The 18,763-nt window shown below is 38.0% G+C and overlaps 1 protein-coding gene across 1 annotated transcript in view; it reads left to right on the top strand.

Annotated features, from left to right (window-relative positions):
* The window catches only part of TULP4 (TUB like protein 4), an 87,462-nt gene that overhangs the window by 46,637 nt on the left and 22,062 nt on the right, over positions 1 to 18,763 (top strand). The window contains exons 3-4 of the mRNA XM_026675269.2: positions 12,769 to 12,897; positions 14,551 to 14,712. Coding sequence (XP_026531054.1) covers positions 12,769 to 12,897; positions 14,551 to 14,712 — 291 coding nt within the window. The remainder of the gene's footprint in view (positions 1 to 12,768; positions 12,898 to 14,550; positions 14,713 to 18,763) is intronic.

Here is an 18,763-nt window from a genome sequence, read left to right as displayed (position 1 = left end):
ACAGCAAATTGTTGGGGAAGAGACTGAAGAGAATTAAGCAAATATCTAGCAGGGTTAATGGAAGTAATAATAAAAGTGATCACATGATTTGGAATGAAACCAAAGAGAGATAATGTAGAAAGGACTATTTTAGACATTTGTATGGGGATAAATAGTGATATGCTGAAAAGCGAAGATGGAACAAACTCAGTAATTTGTAGAACCCAATAAAAATGATGAAAAGGAAGTCATAAATGCTGTGAAAATGTTAAAAATAGCGAGGGTGCAAGAATAGCTGGTGAGAGAAATGTTAAAATATGGGTATGATATCTTATGGAACGATATGTGATTTGTTAACAAGCAGTCAGTTCCTATTTCCTTTTACAAAGAGGAGGATAGCAATGAGGAATGCAAAAATGAAGGGGTGTAAAGTATTCTAGATAAATTGTTTGATATTGTGGACGTTCATCCCTTACCGAATCATCATTCCATCACCTATTTAAAAAAATCCTTTTACAGCTGGGTAGCACTTCAAACATATACAGATGGTCCTTGGCTTACGTCCATTTGTTCAGCAACCATGCAAAGTTATGGTGGTGCTGGAAAAAAAAAAACCGGACATACGACTGGTTTCTGAAGTTCCAGCCATCACAGCATCCTTGCGGTCATGTGATCACAATTTGGATACTCTGGTGCCTGGCTTGCAATTATACCACAGGCAGCTAAGATCACACGATCACCATTTGTGACCTTCCCTGCTGGTTTCCCACAAGCAAAGTCAATGGAGAATGCATTACAGGCTGGGAGGTTTGCAAATCACTCCGGTAAGTTTCTCCCACCTGCAGCAAACCTCCTGCCCACACGCAGCCTTCTCTGGCTTTCCAAAGCTCTCCTCCAGCCTCTCTTGACTCATGCGCAGGCTGCACAGGGCTTCTCCAACCCCTCCCTGCCTGCCTGCAGCACCTCTTACCTTAGACTCTCTCCAGTTCTTGCTTAATGACCCGCACATCTCTGGGTTATGGCAGCAATCAGGACTATCAGAATTGCACTGCGATGCTAGCATGTGATACCACCTTTTATAACCACATCACTTAGCAACCGCAATCCTGATCACCATTTGCTGCCATAATCTGAGGATTAGCCATGAAAATAATTTTCAAAATAATTTGCCTGGGTACATTTGAGAGCACAAACATAGCACCTGCATGTCTGCAAATCTTTAAAGCAGCTGCATGATTACTTTTCAATGCTGCCGCATTATTCTTCCTATTCTTCGGAAAAAGCGTGAATGGTGTTAAGACTTGTAGAGAGATGCTATGTTTACAGCCCCACATAGTCCAACCCTTTTTGGAATTGAATGCAATGCATCACCCAGCCCTGCTACCTTTTATCTACAACTCTGTATTATGGCTGAACTGATTTTTGTCCATATTATAGGGTTGAGGTGAAGCACAGAGCTTTTCTAGGAAAAAAATTCTCTCCATATATTTCTTTGTTCAATTTATAGAGCCTCTGGGTTACTTAGGTAAAGGTTCCCCTCGCATATACGTGTTGATCATTTCCGACTCTAGGGGGCGGTGCTCATCTTTGTTACAAAGCCGAAGAGCCAGCGCTGTCCAAAGACGTCTCCGTGGTCATGTGGCCGGCATGACTAAACGCCGAAGGCGCACAGAACACTGTTACCTTCCCACCAAAGTGGTCCCTATTTTTATACCTGGATTTTTACATGCTTTCGAACTGCTAGGTTGGCAGAAGCTGGGACAAGTAACGGGAGCTCACTCCGTTTCGCGGCACTAAGGATTCGAACCACTAAACTGCCAAACTTTCTGATCGGCAAGCGCAGCGTCTTAGCCACTGAGCCCCGGCTGGGTTGCTTACAACTATTTAAAAAGTACAAAAGACAATCAAGCCATATTAATATATATATATATATATATATAAAATACAATTAAGTTCACAACTGGAGTCTAAAAATAAATCTACACTCAGTGAAACCCCTTTATGGTTTTCATGAAACTTCCATGGTGGCACAGCCATGGTTTTTTAAGGCCCTGCAAAAGGCCAATAGGGTTGTGTTTAATTTGACTTCCTGGGAGAGTGGGAGGGAAATTATTTGGGTTTGGCTAGTCTAGAGAAAAAAAAGGACAAGGGGGGATATGATAGCAGTATTTGAGAGGTTGTCACAAACAGGGAGGGTCAACTTATTTTCCAAAGCACCAGAGGGCAGGACAAGAAACAATCCATGGAAACTAATCAAGGAGAGAAGCAACCTGGAATTAAGGAGAAACTTGCTAACAGTGAGGACAATTAACCAGTGGAATAGCTTACCTTCAGAAGATGTGGCTGCTTCATCACTGGAGGTTTTTAAGAGGAGACTGGACAGTCACTTGTCTGAAATGGTGTAGGGCAGGGGTCTCCAACCTTGGCAAGTTTAAGCCTGGAGGACTTCAACTCCCAGAATTCTGGGAGTTGAAGTCCTCCAGGCTTAAACTTGCCAAGGTTGGAGACCCCTGGTGTAGGGTCTCCTGCTTGAGCAAGGGGGTTGGACTAGAAGACCTCCAAGATCTCTTCCAGTTCTATGCTCATTGATATTCCACAAAGGGGGGGGGGGTGTCATGACAGAAAAGTCTCTCCTCTTGGATTCTACAGATGACATTCTATAGTGAATGAAGCTCCCCTCCTGGACAAAATACAGATTCTAATCCATTGCAAAGACAAGCATGACTTTTCTTCATTGGTTTTCTTATTTTCTGTATTTGCTCACAAGGCTAAAAAGCTAAGTGGTGTGAGGAGTAATTATACATTTCACATATAATCTTCAATATGAGAAATTGACAGATTATATCCGTTCATGTCATCAAAAATGACAAATGAAATACGGTAAAGTGCACAGTAAAAGAAAAAAATGTGTTGGCGGGGGGAAAAAAACTATTGCAAAACTATTGTGGTTTTTCTCTCTCGTCAATTTAATGGTAACTCTAGAGGGTAAGTTGGTCTATCTTTGTTTCTCCTTTGATTTGCAAAAGAAACATTTAAGGTTTTCATACCATGATGTGGCATCTAACTCACAGTGGGAAACTGTTATTTTCTTTCACTTGCTAAATTAGTTACTGGACGATGGATTTCAGTTTGTGACTATTTAGATGCCTAATCACAGAAGGAAATGTGATAAATTGATTAAAGTGAAGATGGACAGAAAGTGTTACGTTTCTAACCAAGAACCAAGTGACTACAAATTACAGCGTTTCCCCATGATGTTTGTTGTTGTACAGTAACTGTGTCAAGTCTGACTCGTTGCAACCCTGTGGACCATAGCACGCCAGGCCCCCCTATCTTCCACTGCTTCCCAGAGTCTGCCCAAACTCATGCCCTCTGCATCAACAACGCTATCTAATCATTTCATCCTCTGTGTCAACTCATAAAAATTTTGTAAACATGTTTTATAGTTGTCAAGAGAAAGAAGGTGGGGGGAGTTTCAAAGAGCAGGCAGGAGTGTGGCATTGAAAGTACTTTCCATTCATATTTTCTTCAACGACTGATTAGATGACTGAAGCTTCTGCCATGCAAAAATCTAATTGGAGAGCATGATTGATGACTCTTGGCTATGGACGTGTTTTGTTGGATGATACACCCAGACGGTTGGTGGGGGGGAAAGCAGGGTCAAGGGTAACAGTGAATTACGTATCTCAGAGTTGGCTATGCCCAGGCAAATGCCGGAATGTTAACTTCTAATAAATCCTCTTTAGTTTTGGGAGTGTGACTCGAGGCTCATAATTTAATTGGAGTAACTGCCAGAATCCTGACACTCTGCTGTTCACTTCTCCTTTTATCTTCCCACCTTTCCCAACATCAGGGTCTTTTCCAGTGACTCCTTTCTTCCAGGATCCAGTCATAATCCTTAATCTCTACCCACACTGACACCACAACATAAAAATCATTTACCATGCTACCATCTGCCACACTCTTGAGTTCATTGAAGCCTGCACTCCACAAGCAATTCCATGAACAGACACACATTGAACACACCACATTTGGTGGCCAAAGTATTTGAGCTTCAGTATCTGTCCTTCCGAAGGACAGTCAGGGTTGATTTCGTTTAGGCTCCCCTGATATAGCTTTCACCAATTAATCAAGGATTGAATTCGCAGAACAGTATATTACGGAAGCTCTGTGGTTAGATTATTTTTTTATTCCTTAAGCTTAAAATCAACAAGGTCTCCCTGAGGTTCCTATTAGCTGGGGATGCAGGGAGGCATCAAACACACATTTTACCACCCACAGCTAATAACAGATAGATTGGGAAAACAGCACATAGGAGCAGCTCCATTCCTACTTGCGTTCCCCTTCGTATCTCTTTTTTTAGATGTACAAAAAACATCTAATCACGTCTATTCTACCTGACCTCTGGTGTTATGCTTTAAAAATTGATTACAAATTGTTATTCTTACAGCAATTGGCAGTACCTAGCCAACAGTAGCTGATTTTGAAAAACTAAATCGAGTCAGACTTGATTAGTATTTGGGCAAGAGATCAGCAGAAAAATCTCAGGACTGCAGGCTAGATTGGGAAATTATTATTTAAAAAAAATTCCAGAAGAAGAAAATGGTAAATAATCTCTTTATTTTTGTCAACCATATGGATCTGCCCATTAGGAGGCAAACTCAATTCAGGGGAAGTTTGCTTTAATGATTACTTATGTACCATAATTGCCTGGATTCCAAGGATTTAGTTAACTCATCTGGTTACTTGATACTGACATCAGGTTCTGGTAGAGGTTCTGGTAATGTAGCCTTGCCTTGTGTTTATTCTTTTCTGAAATGTTCAGGGTGCTAGGAGTGATGGGAAGATGGCCATCTCTGATATGTCTGCTTCTGTGCTGGCCCAGATCCAGAGATGCTGTCAAATGTCCCCTGGAACTTCTTTAAGGCAACAATATTCCCTATTCTTCAAATGGATTATCAGATGTGCTGTAACCATCTTGCTTCACACTTACTCTATGTGGCTATGGAGGATTTGGTTTAGAAAACACACATGTTTTTTTAAAAAGTCCAGATGGATGATTACTGGAGTTGTTTGTTTATATTTTAGATCAAACGGTTAAAGAGCTGCCAGAATCTCAGTCAACATTTAAGGAGGGGAAATTATAGCTTAGCAAGCAGCCATATGGTAGTTACCTCATTTTAGAGATGAGGAACATGACTCTTGCATCTAATACTAGATTCACAAAAACAGAAAGCAAAAAGAAAACTACCCAGAAGAGAGCCAGATCTTTATAGCTGAAAAATTACATATTTGGTAGTTCATTTAGAATCAATTTAACTGCTTTGCTTTGCCTATTTGTGTGGAGGTGTCAAGAGAACCACTGTTCTGTAGTGTTTGGGAAGCAGCATGATAGTAATAAAAATCCATCTATTCATTTACATCAGGTGGTTAGTTGGATTTTCCACCATTTAAAGCAGGGGTCCCCAACCCCATGGGCCAGTACAGGACTGTGAGCTTTTCGGAACCAAGCCGAAGTGGCAGGGGAGCGCATGTGCACTCACCCCCTCTTACACAAGCAGTAGGCATGCACAGGTGTGCAAGCTCCATTTGTTTGGTGGCCGTGTACGTTTGCCGCTCACACAAATGGAGCTGCATGCACAAGCTTCCCCACCACTCGCATGGAACTGTTGGAAGAAATATCCTTCTGGGTTCAGTTCCAAGTGGGGAAAAAGACACTGGAAACATGGAGGCTGTTTAGAAAGATGGTTTAATGGTGGACAGGACCACATGGCATGGAGCTCCAAAGTGAAAAAGATGATCACATGCTTCAAGATGTTGGGTGAAAGAAAAGAAGGGCTGGCTGAGATGCTGAGAGCCCCTTATATACCCTCTGTTGGGATTTGAATTTGAGCCTGTATTCTTATTGTCTGATTGTCAGACTCCCATGGGGCCATGCAGGAGCAACCCTGTAGGCTGTCCTGAGTGCCAGGCTTGGTTGAGCCTTGCTGGATGATGATGTAATGAAAGGGCTTTGGGCAATTCCCATTATAGCTCTTTGTTGGAGATCTTTGTTATGTAAAATATTCTGGCCCAGGCCTTAATGGCCCACTCATTAACAAAAGCGGGGGTGAGCTTCTGCTTCTGAGGTGAGTTTCTGCTTCTGAGTTTCTACCAGGGGTGGGTTTCTACCGGTTCGCACCGGTTCTATAGAATCGGTTGTTAACATCACCAGTAGTTCTAAGAACTGGTAAAACTACCCCTGCTTGGCCCCACCCCTCTCCGCCGCTCCTATGGGCCAAAAAACGGTTTTTATTACTGCGCATGCATGAAAATCCCTTCCTCATTCTCCCCCACCCGCCCCTCCCTTCAGTGCCCTGGCCCCTGCCCCTATCTGCCGTTCCAAATGTTTTTTTTTACTGTGCACGCATGAAAATCCCTTCCGCATTCTCCCCCACTCGCCCTTCCCTTCGCTGCCCCGGGCCCCGCCCCATCTGCCTCTCCAAAATTTTAAAAAACCTGTTTAAAAAAAACAGGTTTTTTTTCAGCGCACATACAAAAATCCCTTTCTCATTCTACCCCCCCCCCCCCCCGCTCCTACTTATAGCGCATGTACACTAATTACAAAAATTTACCCGCGCGGCGCCATTGCTCACACCAGCAGCAGCAGCAGCCATGTCAGCCAGTCGGCCAGCCAGCCTGCTGTCCGTCCCTGCCTGCCTTCTGCCACCCTGCTGAGTGAGGGCAAGCCGCAAGCCTTGGTCGCCACCACCGCTAACCGTCCTCACCTGCCCAGACTGCCTACCCCGCTACCAGCCTCCAAAGACGTGGATCGGTAAGTACGATCCTCCAACCCGGTCGCCTACCTACCGCTGCCAGTCCCGGTCGCCCGCCCCATCTTCACTCGCCAGCCCTCCATTGTTGCTGCCTTGCCTTCCCACCCCCGATTGGTAGTGAGGAGGCAAAGCAGCAACTCCTGCTGCTGGCCTGGTCCCCTACCTCCTCCTGCCGCTGCCGCCCCCCCCCAGCCCGGTCGAGAGCTGACTCCCGGGATGGGCGCTGCTGCTTCTCCCACATGGTGGCCGCCATCTTAGCTAGGCCGCCGGCCTGCCACCTTCCCTCCCCCGCTGCAGCCCAAGGGTTGCTGCTTTGCCTTCCCACCACTGATTGGTAGTGAGGAGGCAAAGTAGCAAGTCCTGCTGGGCTGTTCCCCTACCTCCTCCTGCCACCTCCACCACCAGCCCAATCGAGAGCCGACACCTGGGCCGGCCGGCCTTGCCGCAGCAAGCTAGAAGACTGAGGAGGATCCCAGCATAGTTGGCTAGCCAACTTGCCTGTCTCCTTTTTGGTAAGTTGCTTTTTTATATTTATGTATTTATTTATTTTTTTACTATCTGTTTTTGTTTTTATTAATCATAAAAACAAAACAGATACTAAAGAAATAAATAAACACAAATAAAAATTACTTTACTATTCATCTTGATGTTTCTTTCTGATTGCTTAAAGAAACATCAAGATGAATAGTAAAATAATTTTTATTTATGTGTTTATTTCTTTCTTTAGTATCTATTTTGTTTTTATGATTAATAAAAACAAAAACAGATAGTAAAAAAATAAATAAATACATAAATAAAAAGAAGCAACTTACCAAAAGGAAGACAGGCAACTTCTTGTTACATTGATGTTATACATTATCTGTTTCTGCTTAAATCAATATATAGCAACATCAATGTAACAAGAAGTTGCATGCATACATAAATGATTTTTTTTAAATAAAAGTGTTTTATTTTTTTTAACATAAACAAAAACATAAAACATAAACCATCTTCAGTTACATAGTATGTTGGTTGGTACAAATCACTTGTGCACAATCTCTGCAGTTTTTCCTTTCCAATTTGCATTAATCCTTGTATCATGCTAAGCAATTGGCCACTAAGTGAGCACCTGGTCATTAAGTGAGTACCACTTAAATTTGGGTTGCCAGCCACATGGCCACCTTCCTGGGCTTTGCCTTGGCCTCCCCAGGCCTTGGAAACTGGCAAAAAGCACTTGCTAAGCAATTGGCCGCTAAGCGAGCACCTGGTCATTAAGTGAGGACCACTTAAATTTGGGTTGCCAGCCACATGGCCATGCCCACCCCAGTCACATGACCACATAGCCACGCCCACCCCAGTCACATGACCACATAGCCACGCCCAATCGTCAAGCCACTCCCACCCAATCACATGATCACCAAGCCACACCCACAAATTAGGCCATGCCCACAGAACCAGTTGTTAAGAAATTTGAATCCCACTCCTGGTTTCTACTCTTTTTTAGGGGAAATATTCTGCCTTTTTAATATTTCCTTGGATATTTTTTCTAGGAGAGGGCTGGGTGCTAACTTCCTACAGAACCATCCCCTCAGTTTTGTTTCTTCAAGATCCAGTAAGCCTTCGTAGTGTACTAGTTTCAGTAGATATTCTTTAATGCCCCTTCATATATTCTCCCAATTAATAGAAATGCTTCTGATTCAATTGAATTCTGCCTATAATGTGGAATTTGAGTTTCTTGCCTATAGCTGCTTTATTATTTCCAACACACACACACACACACACACACACACACACACACACACAAGCACACAGGGAATATTCATTGTTATGTAAACATTGCTTCTACCCCACCTCCTTTAGCAAGTGGTTGATTTTTATAAAATAGCCTCATAACCTGAGTTTGCAGAGACTGTCCTGAAAGCTACTACAAGGCACAACAAAAAACAAAATACAACAAAAAGAAAGACAGATAAAGGCTTGGAAGGAAGCAGATGATCAGTTCACTGATCTGTATGCTAACACAAAAAGGTCTGAAGGCTGTCTCCTTTTCCTGAAACAAGTCAGGCATATGTGGGAAAATCATAACCCATATTACATAATATGAACCCTATGTGCCTATCCTGAAGAGTTATCTCTAGAATCAGCTTTGTAAAGAATTTAGCAGCCACTTACAAATATTAAAAATATATTTTCTTCTTTTCTTACGATGGAAAATTGAGTATATTTTTACACTGGTCCATAACAGTGCTGTAGAGGAAAATGGCTTGCCTTATGCAGAAATGCAGTTAAGGTATTGCTTTGGTAAAGATGACATGAATTTTCTATAATAAAAACTGTATTTGACTGTGTTGATATGTGAAAGAGCAAATAAATTCATCAGGTTTTCTTGTCTCTGGAAGATCATTATTGTAGTAAAAAAAATCTACTTGGCCTGGTTTGACTCCCCCCCCCCTTCAATATCCAATAATAAAGCTGTGACTTCCAGGTGGATCATTTTATCTGAAGTATTTTCTACAGGTTAATGATTGGTGCTCTGGTAACAGCTTCTACTTCTGAGGACAATTATCTACTTTATTCCCTAGCTGATGGGTAACATATAAGCTGATCATACTAATGATACCAGATTTCAATTCTGCCATCTCCAGTTAAGGCTGGGAAACACTGTTTTCTGTTATTTTTTTATTATATAAAAAGAGGCATTCATATTGGTGAAACAGACAGTATTGGGATGGATGGCTATAGCAGGGATTAGGTTGGCCTCATTGTTTAAAGATACATCACGCAATAAAACTGTCCTGAGATTTCTTTTTTTAAAAAGAAACAAGACATAATTTTGTCACGATTTATCTGTTGCTTTTTAAAAATCTTTATGAAATACTAAAATACTAACATACAGACAATGAAAGGCTTAGCAGCATGGAAGAATTTTGGTAGAGGAAAGAGATTCGTGTTTTTGATATACCTGGAAATAGTATTCCATAAATGAACCCGAGACTTATTATATAAAAGTATTATAGCTGAATTATTTTATTTAGTATTTTATGCTTTTAGCCTTTCCAAGAAGAGGCTTAGGGTTACCTGCTTGGGATTCTTCCATGCTGTCTTAATAACAATCACAGATGGTAATTGGTGTTTTATCGATGACCTTTACAACTAAGGAGCAGTTTAAATGTTGGTTAACCTTTATTCATCTTTCTATCCATAATGCCACATTAGCAGCAAAACTGAACAGCTCCTGATTTATATTTAATAGATATAGAAATCTTTAGAGAGGGTTTTCATTGTTGTGATTCAATAATCGTTTGTATAGTTTTCACTTGCTCGTTCCACATTCTAGCAACAGAACTGAAAAAATCTTAAAACATATTTTAAAGCCCATGCAATTTTTATAAGGACAAAAAGAGTGTTTCTCAAGAAATAATTAATTTAGCATTTGACTGTAAAAACAAAATGTGCAAGAAGGATTGCATGCAATATTTCCATTATGGTCAGCCATGTGTTATGATGTGCCATGAGTTATTTGTTAAGGAATATTTGACGTGTTAAGGTAAAGTTGTGTAAGAGTGAGAGTATGTAATGACTAGAGGCAATGAACTCTCTTGTTTTTAGACTCCTGAAATACTGTATTATATTTATTTCTTAAGCTGAACTTGCTACTCTGTATTAGAACATAATAGAATTGCCTACTCCGCTGCTGGGGTTTGTTTCTAGGCTATATTTGGTTCTGTTTTAGCACTGATTTTTTTTCTCAGTAAAACATTCCCAGGAGTTCACAAAGAGAGAATGAAAAACATATGAACAGGTGAAGATGTACACATGCCTCCCAAGATATTGCTAAGTAATAGCAATTCAATTAACTGAAAAAAGGTAGTGAGAAATAGAAATACCAAATCTCTACTCAAATCCATATGACTGATTGTTGACTGATCCTCTTGACTGATTGTTTTGTAGGCAGCATCTCTTCCCTGCTTTCTCCAAAGTAGTCCACTCATTCCATTACAAATGGAATATTAGGATTTTTGACATAAGATATTAGAAATAGTTATATAAATAACATTTTCATGGGAACCCATTTGGGTAGTCTATCCTAAGTCCAAACAGAAATTTGAGACTTTATGATTTAAGAAATAAAATACTAGAAGGAACTAATGATTCCAGGATGAAAGGGAAAGTGACTCTTTGGTCAGCCTTGGAACTTGCAAAATGACAGAAAACACTTTAAAACTTTAAAATACTTAGGGAGATTTTTGAAGAATGGGAACAAAAAATAGTAGCTTTAATCTTAGCAATAATGCATGCTTCTATGAATAAATTATGTCCCAAAGACATTAAAGCAGAAATTGGTGATGTGAAAGGGAACATCATGAAGATGTACAAGGTAAAGTTATAAAACAAATTTTGCCTGAATTAGAAATACCAGAACATAAAGAATTTGCAGGAGTGCTGAAAAATGGACTCTGAAATAGAAAACATCTAAATTGGAAATATAAATGACAAGCCAAGAAATTGACTTGAATAAGGAGGTTAGGGTTTTTTTGAAAATTTTATTTGGGTTTTCACACACACAAAAAAACATACTACAAATAAAACATCTTTTTTTGAAAGTAGCATGGTCCCGGGTTACACTTCTTTGTACAGACACAAACTCAATTTCATGCTCATTTTTATGTTCTGTTCCATATCTTATTACTATTTTACATTTTCTACATAGTTTTTCCCCTCTTTTAATTTTCTCAATTTTATTTTGATTATCTCATCTCAATTCAAATCATTATATTTATACTTTTGTCTGTCCTGTTTCAATTTCATATTATCTTTTCTCATTAAACAAATTTTCTCCTGTAGTTACTAATTGGAGTATGACACTTTATATCTTTTAGTTTTATCCATTCAACTCTTATTTAAGCTTCAATGTATACCTTAAAGTTATAACATTCAATATAATATATAACTTCCAGTCGAATTCTGCTTGGTACATTCTTAAAATACACACTATATTCTTAAAAAGAGATTATAAATATATGTAATTAAAACACTCATTCCATTCCAATTCAGTTCTATCATTAATATTAATATTCATTAAAATCTTAACTTCTTTAACATTTCTTTTCAATTAAATATCATACTTCCTTGGGAACACTTATAAGCTTTCCATAATTAATTTTTTCCTCCTATTCCTCTTCACTTATATTTTATAAAACATTAAATAATTAAAATGTTCCCATCCTTTCCTAATTCAGTTCTCTCATTCGTTTTATTTCATTTATTTATTAACAAACATTTCACTGATTACAATAACTATTTTATCCATCATTTTAATCAGACATTGTTTCAAATTTTCTAAAATTATTTCTATTTCTAATATAACAATACTATCTTATGTACCTTTGCAGAATCCCTTTTTCAATTAAATTTTCACCTATTATCTCTAAATAGGCCCTGCTTCTCTATATCTTGTTTCTGTCCTTTATAACTTCTTTTCCTTTCCTTTTTCCCTCTCTTCTTCTCCCTCCCCTTTTTACCCCCTTGTCTCTGTACTTCTAATTCTCTCTTCTGTATTCCCCTCTTCTGTTGCTTTCTAATATTATACTTATTTTTCAAACTATTTTTCTTTTTTTGGTTGTTTTTTCAAATCTTAAACTTTTCATTCTCTTTCCCCCCTTTCCTTTCCCCCCCCCCACATAAAATTACTTGAATAAGGAGTTTTTATTGGACTTACAAAAGAAATTGATTAAAGCTCTGAAGAAATAATTGAGATAAAAAAAGATACATATTTTAAAAAGTTCTTAGTTTCCATTTTAAAGTGTTGGAGAGAGTTGAACTATTCTTAGTTGCTTTTTCACTTGCAGAATGTTTATGTTGAACATTTATAACTTTTGTAATCTTAATTTAAAATCTAGTATTATTTATTCTCTTCATAATAATTGAAATTCTAATCAACTGTTGGCATCCAGAATAAAATTTGAGAAAAAAAATGTGCTTTCTAAAATATTAGGTGGTTCTTGTACGATGGAATGAACCCTTCCAGAAGCTGGCAACTTGTGATGCTGATGGTGGAATATTTGTTTGGATTCAGTATGAAGGCAGATGGTCTGTGGAGCTTGTGAACGATCGTGGAGCACAGGTTAGTAAACACCACTTGGTTTGGTCTTGGGAATTGTCTTGACTTTGAAAATAAAATAAAGGGGGAAAAACTGCCTGGAGAAAGTAGGAAAATGGAATTGTTAAGAGAAATGTTTTAACTGAAAAGCCTGTAAAATTAGCATATTTTCTATAGCTCACCCTGAGGCAAGTAGCAAAAAGACAGTATGCTATTTCTGGAATAGGATTTGAAACAAATGCTTATGGGTGAATTACCACAAGGACAAATGGAGCAAGAGGCTGAGTGTACGGGAGTCTTATGCTATTTCTACTCCGCCTATATGGATCTACCTATAGGTCATTGATAACTTTTCTCTAAACAATAATTGAAATACCAATGAAACTTTTATTACTTGAGCTTTAAGTAGTTATCATTCCAAGTAACAATAACATTACATTCAATTGTGATGCTAATCCTAGCATATGTTAGTAAACTCACAAAGGGTGAGTTTGTACATTTTATTTCTCATGGTATTTAGACTATGGGTTCTAGCATAGTAGAATAACAACTAATTGCTAAACCGGGATACCAATTGTCAATATCGAAACTAATTTATTTATTAAACTTATTTCTATGCTGCCATAATCAAGACTCTCTGTGGGTTACACAAAATGTATAATACACCTTAACACATCCACGCTACAATCTTATAATCCAATAATTATATAAATAGTAACAATAAATCAGGGCAACAAAACAATCATCATCATAGAAAACAAAAATAGATTTCTGCCAGGGGGTTGGACTAGAAGATCTTCAGGGTCCCTTCCAACTCTGTTATTCTGTTTTATACTGTTATAGATATAACAATATCTATTCAGCTGTCCAGAATAGTTTAATTTTCAGTAGTTTTCAAAAAAAAAATCAACAATTTAAGTGTGCCATTTAAACTCCCTGGATAAGATACCTATAACTTGGACATAACAGTAATGCTTGTTCCCTGAAGAAGAGCAGGAATAGTAATAGGCTGATGCCCTGAGCTCAGAACATTTCAGGGATACCTATCATGTGCCTTGTTCAAACCCAATCTATTCAATAAATTATGGTTAAACTATAGTTTAGTATGAAGTTCAAATGTAATCTTCATATGTTTAAAAAGGTAAAGCAGGGGTGTCAAACTCGTGGCATCACACTGTCATCATGTGATGTATCATGACTTTCCCCCCCTTTGCTAAAATGGGGGTGGGCGTGGCCAAGCATGTGTTGCATCCAGCCTGCAGGCCATGAGCTTGACAGCCCTGAGGTAAAGCAACCTAAAATACTTAACCATTTTTAAATCTGATAAATTTCAGTTCAAAAGATTAAATACACACCTACGTATTCTACTTAGGTCAAATTTTATTTTTGATAAATTTAATCTGGAGGATACAGGGTAGAGTTTTTTTTTTTTTTTTTTTTAAAAAACAAAACTGAATTATAAAATGATACAGTATGATGGCATTGCCAAAATTATGGGCATTGAAGATCCTTACTTGTGGGCTTTTTAATGAGAGAAATTTGATGACCTTGTGAACTAGAGATCTCAGAAAATATGGATGTGAATTGGTTGAACCTGTGTTTATTTTTCTATGTTGTGTGCTTTTAAAAAAAGGCTGGAATATCTAGTCAAAATAATGCCTATCCTTATATGTTAAGGTGAGCGATTTTACATGGAGCCATGATGGAACACAAGCGCTTATATCATACAGAGATGGATTTGTGCTGGTTGGATCGGTCAGTGGACAAAGACATTGGTCTTCAGAGATTAACCTGGAGAGTCAGATCACCTGTGGCATATGGACACCTGATGATCAACAGGTAATTTCCCCCTAAAAGCAAGAATTGCGGTCTGTAACAATAACAATAGTTATTGTTTATTTTTACTATACATCAAACAGGAAGGCATTAGATCTATTTAGGTTTTCTCAGGTATATAATGCAATAAAAAAGTATTTCATGATAATACAAATGGTATGCTTATAAGCCTTCCTGTATACATCAACTGGATCTGTTTAGAATGTTTGAAGTCTTTTGAGAGTTGTGAACATATTTAGTCAAGCCATGGCAATACTATCTTCTTCAGTGCTGTGTGCTTCAATACCTTTGAGCTCAGCAGATTATGTCATAGTCGTAGGTGAACCAGCAAGTATATTGGTGGACTCAGGTGCTATTTTAAAAGCTTTGAAAATCAATCCAAGGCATACTTATCATGCAAATGCCATGACTGACATACTTGCATCAGACATCACAACACAAATATGTGCAGGTGGTCCTCAACTTACAACTGTTCATTTAGTGACTGGCACTGAAAAAAGTGAGTTATGATTGCTTTTCATACTTACGACCATTGCAACATCTCCGTGGTCACATGATCAAAATTCAAATGCTTGGCAACTGGTTCATATTTATGATGGTTCTTCCTCCTATGTTCAAAGTGGGTTTATAGGCTGCAATTTCAAATACAGTATTTTTTCCAATGTAAATTACAGTGTTTTAATTGTTACGACACAGAAGAGCAAATAAACACAGAATAGGAAAAAAGCATTTGTGATTAATTAGACAGTATGTTTAATATGTGTAGAGCAAGAGTTAAATTGCTCTAGTAAAGAGTAGCTCCGTTATGACCAATAGAGTTGTCTAGAAAGTTCAGATTTAACAAAAAGATTTCTTGTCTGTGTTAATAAGAGATACCAACACATAATATTTTGAATTATTGTAGAAAGCGTATATGTTGTTATTTGTATCATTTTTTTGTTATTTCAATATAATGATTTCTGTTTGCTGATGTGCTTTTGTGCATGTATTATTCCAGTGTTTCACATTCTGCATTGGCTACAGTAAATGGCTTTCTTTCTATATTTAGAATGTTGAAACATTTTAATGCTGGCTTTTAAATCGTTATGAATTATAGAAACAGAGAATACTCATTCCTTCCATGCTTGAAGTTTATGAGCTTGCACGATATGATTAATGAGATGAAAAAGAAGTAAAGCTAGTTTTTGGATTCTTTTTCTTTCTTTTAACTGTTTATATTAAACGGCCATTTCTTCAGCCACAAATATAAGAATGTTATCACAATGTGAAAATCTCCCTGTATTCCAACTTATTCCAACCCTGGTGTCCTTCAGATGTATTGAACTACAATTTGGTCTTCTGTTCAAAGGGTGCCAAGTTGGGGAAATTTTTTTATATATTTAGTCCCGTTTTATTTTCAAGTAGGTCTCCTTCCTTCATCTAACTTTCGAAGATGAGTGGAATGGTACAAATGTACACGGAGTCATAGCTGTACACATTTACTCAGGGAGTATTTGCTTGGAGTAGGGTTTCCAGCTGAATGAATATGCATAGCACTGGAGGGTGAATCCAGAAGAATGCTTCTTACTTAATAGACCTAATCATTGGCCATCCACATTTGTGTGGATCAACAACCACCCATGTTTGTTTGAAACGGCGGCTCATATCAGGTGCAAAATGTGAAGAAAAATCTCTTTCTCTCTTGAACTAAGAAGGTGGGCTTAAAAAGCCTTAGTCCAATCCAAGCAATGGATTTTGAGAGAGACGAGGTGGCAAATGGAATGTTGACGGATGCACTTGGATTGGAATTGGATAAAGTTTATAATAAATCTTTTTCTGATCACAGGAGGGGATCGTTCTCTGTGCTGGGCAAGAACAAATTTAGTTTTTTAAAAAATAATAGCAATTAGCAACAAGCAACATTGTTTGTTAGTTCAGTAGTTTTCAAATTGCTCTGAGAAATCTTTTCACACCAAACAAATGGATTAGACATATCAACTAATTTATCAAAGAATTTATTACATACTGCAGAGGTTTCTGGAATATACTGTAACTGCACAGTGTAAAGCTATATTCTCTTGGGTTGTTGCACATACTAAATGTATTCTAGAAATGTCCCACTGATTGTTGATTGAGTCGTGACTTGGAGCTGGAGAACTGTCCTAACTTTGAACTTGGGTTGCCTTCACCTGGGCCTTATCCTTTCAGACAAGATTCATTCCTTCTGACTGAAGGAATGCTTTGTCTTTTCCTCACTTCTTACTATAGATCTGTGAAACGTGTGAGGAGTCTAGCCTGTGTTTTCTAATAAATACTCAGGTGGGTGAACTGAAGAAAATAGAGATTCCTCTATAGTTTTTTGACCCTGTATCTGTAACCAAAGAATAACACAAAAGAAAATAGTTTATTGTTTTTCACAGAAAGCCACTTCTGAAGTAGAGTTGGATTATGAACAAAAGCCTTTCTCCTGGTGGTCCTGAATGGGCTTTTCCCATCTCTGGCAGCTGTACTGCACTTCCTATCTCACATTTGGAGAATTACTCACTTAGTACGGTACAGTTAAAAATAATGATTAAAAACCTCTCATGAGTCAATACCTCTTATTTAATGCAGAAGTCACTGAGAAAGTAGAAGCCTTGTTTGAATACACCTCTACCTACCTATCAGGCGCAAAGAAAGGCAGTTACAATACTACCAGCATGCTAATTATACAGTACCCAGAGAATTCAGAATAACATAGAATTGTCAGTGACCCTGTAGGGTTGGATGACTCAAAAGGGAGCATAGATGTGGATCTAAAATTATAGCTCTCAGCATTGATTCAGGCTAATATCTTTGTTTTTTCCTTTCCAAGGTTGGATAGATACACAGTGAAACATTTCTCATGTTTACCTAGAAACAAACCCTATTATTATCACTCCTGGAGAAAAATGCACAAGATTACATTATGTCATTAGGATCTCCCAAATATGAAATACACTGCTTGTTCAAAACATTGCAATAAAACAATCTATCAAAACAATAAGAGAACACATGTCAAACTAATAATAGCAACAGCAATTGATTGATAATTTTGTGTGTGTGCGTGTGCGTTTGGGTCTAGGCAGTAGCAACTGCCTAGACTAGTGCAGCTTTCTTGGCAAGGTTTTTCAGAAGTGGTTTGCAGAAGGGCAGAGAGAGTATAACTTCAAGGTGGGACTAGAACTCATAGTCTCCTAATGTCTAGCCTGATGCCTTAACACTACCCCAGGTTGCCTCTCTAATAATTATTTGGTGCTGTTAATTAACCATTGCTAATGACATAACGGATCTTTGAAGAATCCTTCAGCATTTTTAGCAATAAATAATGAATGTTGCTTCTACAAAAAGTATTGAACAGTGTGTTATAGAAGTCAGAATCCCTATGTCTTTAGTTTCCTTGAACAGCCACTGGAATATATTTAAGTTTTCAAAATTCAGTATACATGAAGTCTATATTACAACCTGTGAAAACTTCTGTGAAAGTGGATGAAGCTGTGGCTTAAGTCAGGCTGTGTATTTTTTTTTCACATGTGACCTCTCTTGTGCAGTATATGTATATTTCAAAATCAGTGAAAATGTGCAAACGATAGCTTTCACAAAACAAAAGAAGCTTGATGGGGAGGTATTGTTTAAGGCATAATGTATATTAATTGCTTAAAAAATTAATTTTTTTAAAAAAACTGTGTTTTATCCATTTAGAAACTGACATTGTAGCTGAGAATTTTCCTTTGTTTGAGATTGTTTAGCTTATAGTTTTCCTATTTCACTGGAGTTTCAGTTGATTATTTCACATAAATTTTCCTGCAGGGAGATGCACAGTTGGTTGCTAATTGATCAAGTTTTGTTTGTGCTTAAAAACCATAATCTATTAATTGATGCTATATCAGACATCTTATGTCCAGTTACTTAGTATTTTGTTATCAGGTCTCCATTTGCCTGAAGTGTTTAACAATGTACAACATAAAGGGATGGACTAAATTTTCAGAAGTACCGAAGCACCACAGAGTATGCCTTTATTTAACTGTGTTATTTTAGATTTCACGCAGGAAGGCTT

The sequence above is a fragment of the Notechis scutatus genome, chromosome 1, assembly GCF_049901735.1.
Source record: "Notechis scutatus isolate UNSWTSFEM ecotype Mainland chromosome 1, rNotScu1.2, whole genome shotgun sequence".
NCBI lineage: Eukaryota > Metazoa > Chordata > Lepidosauria > Squamata > Elapidae > Notechis > Notechis scutatus.
This window is presented reverse-complemented; position numbering and strand designations above follow the sequence as displayed.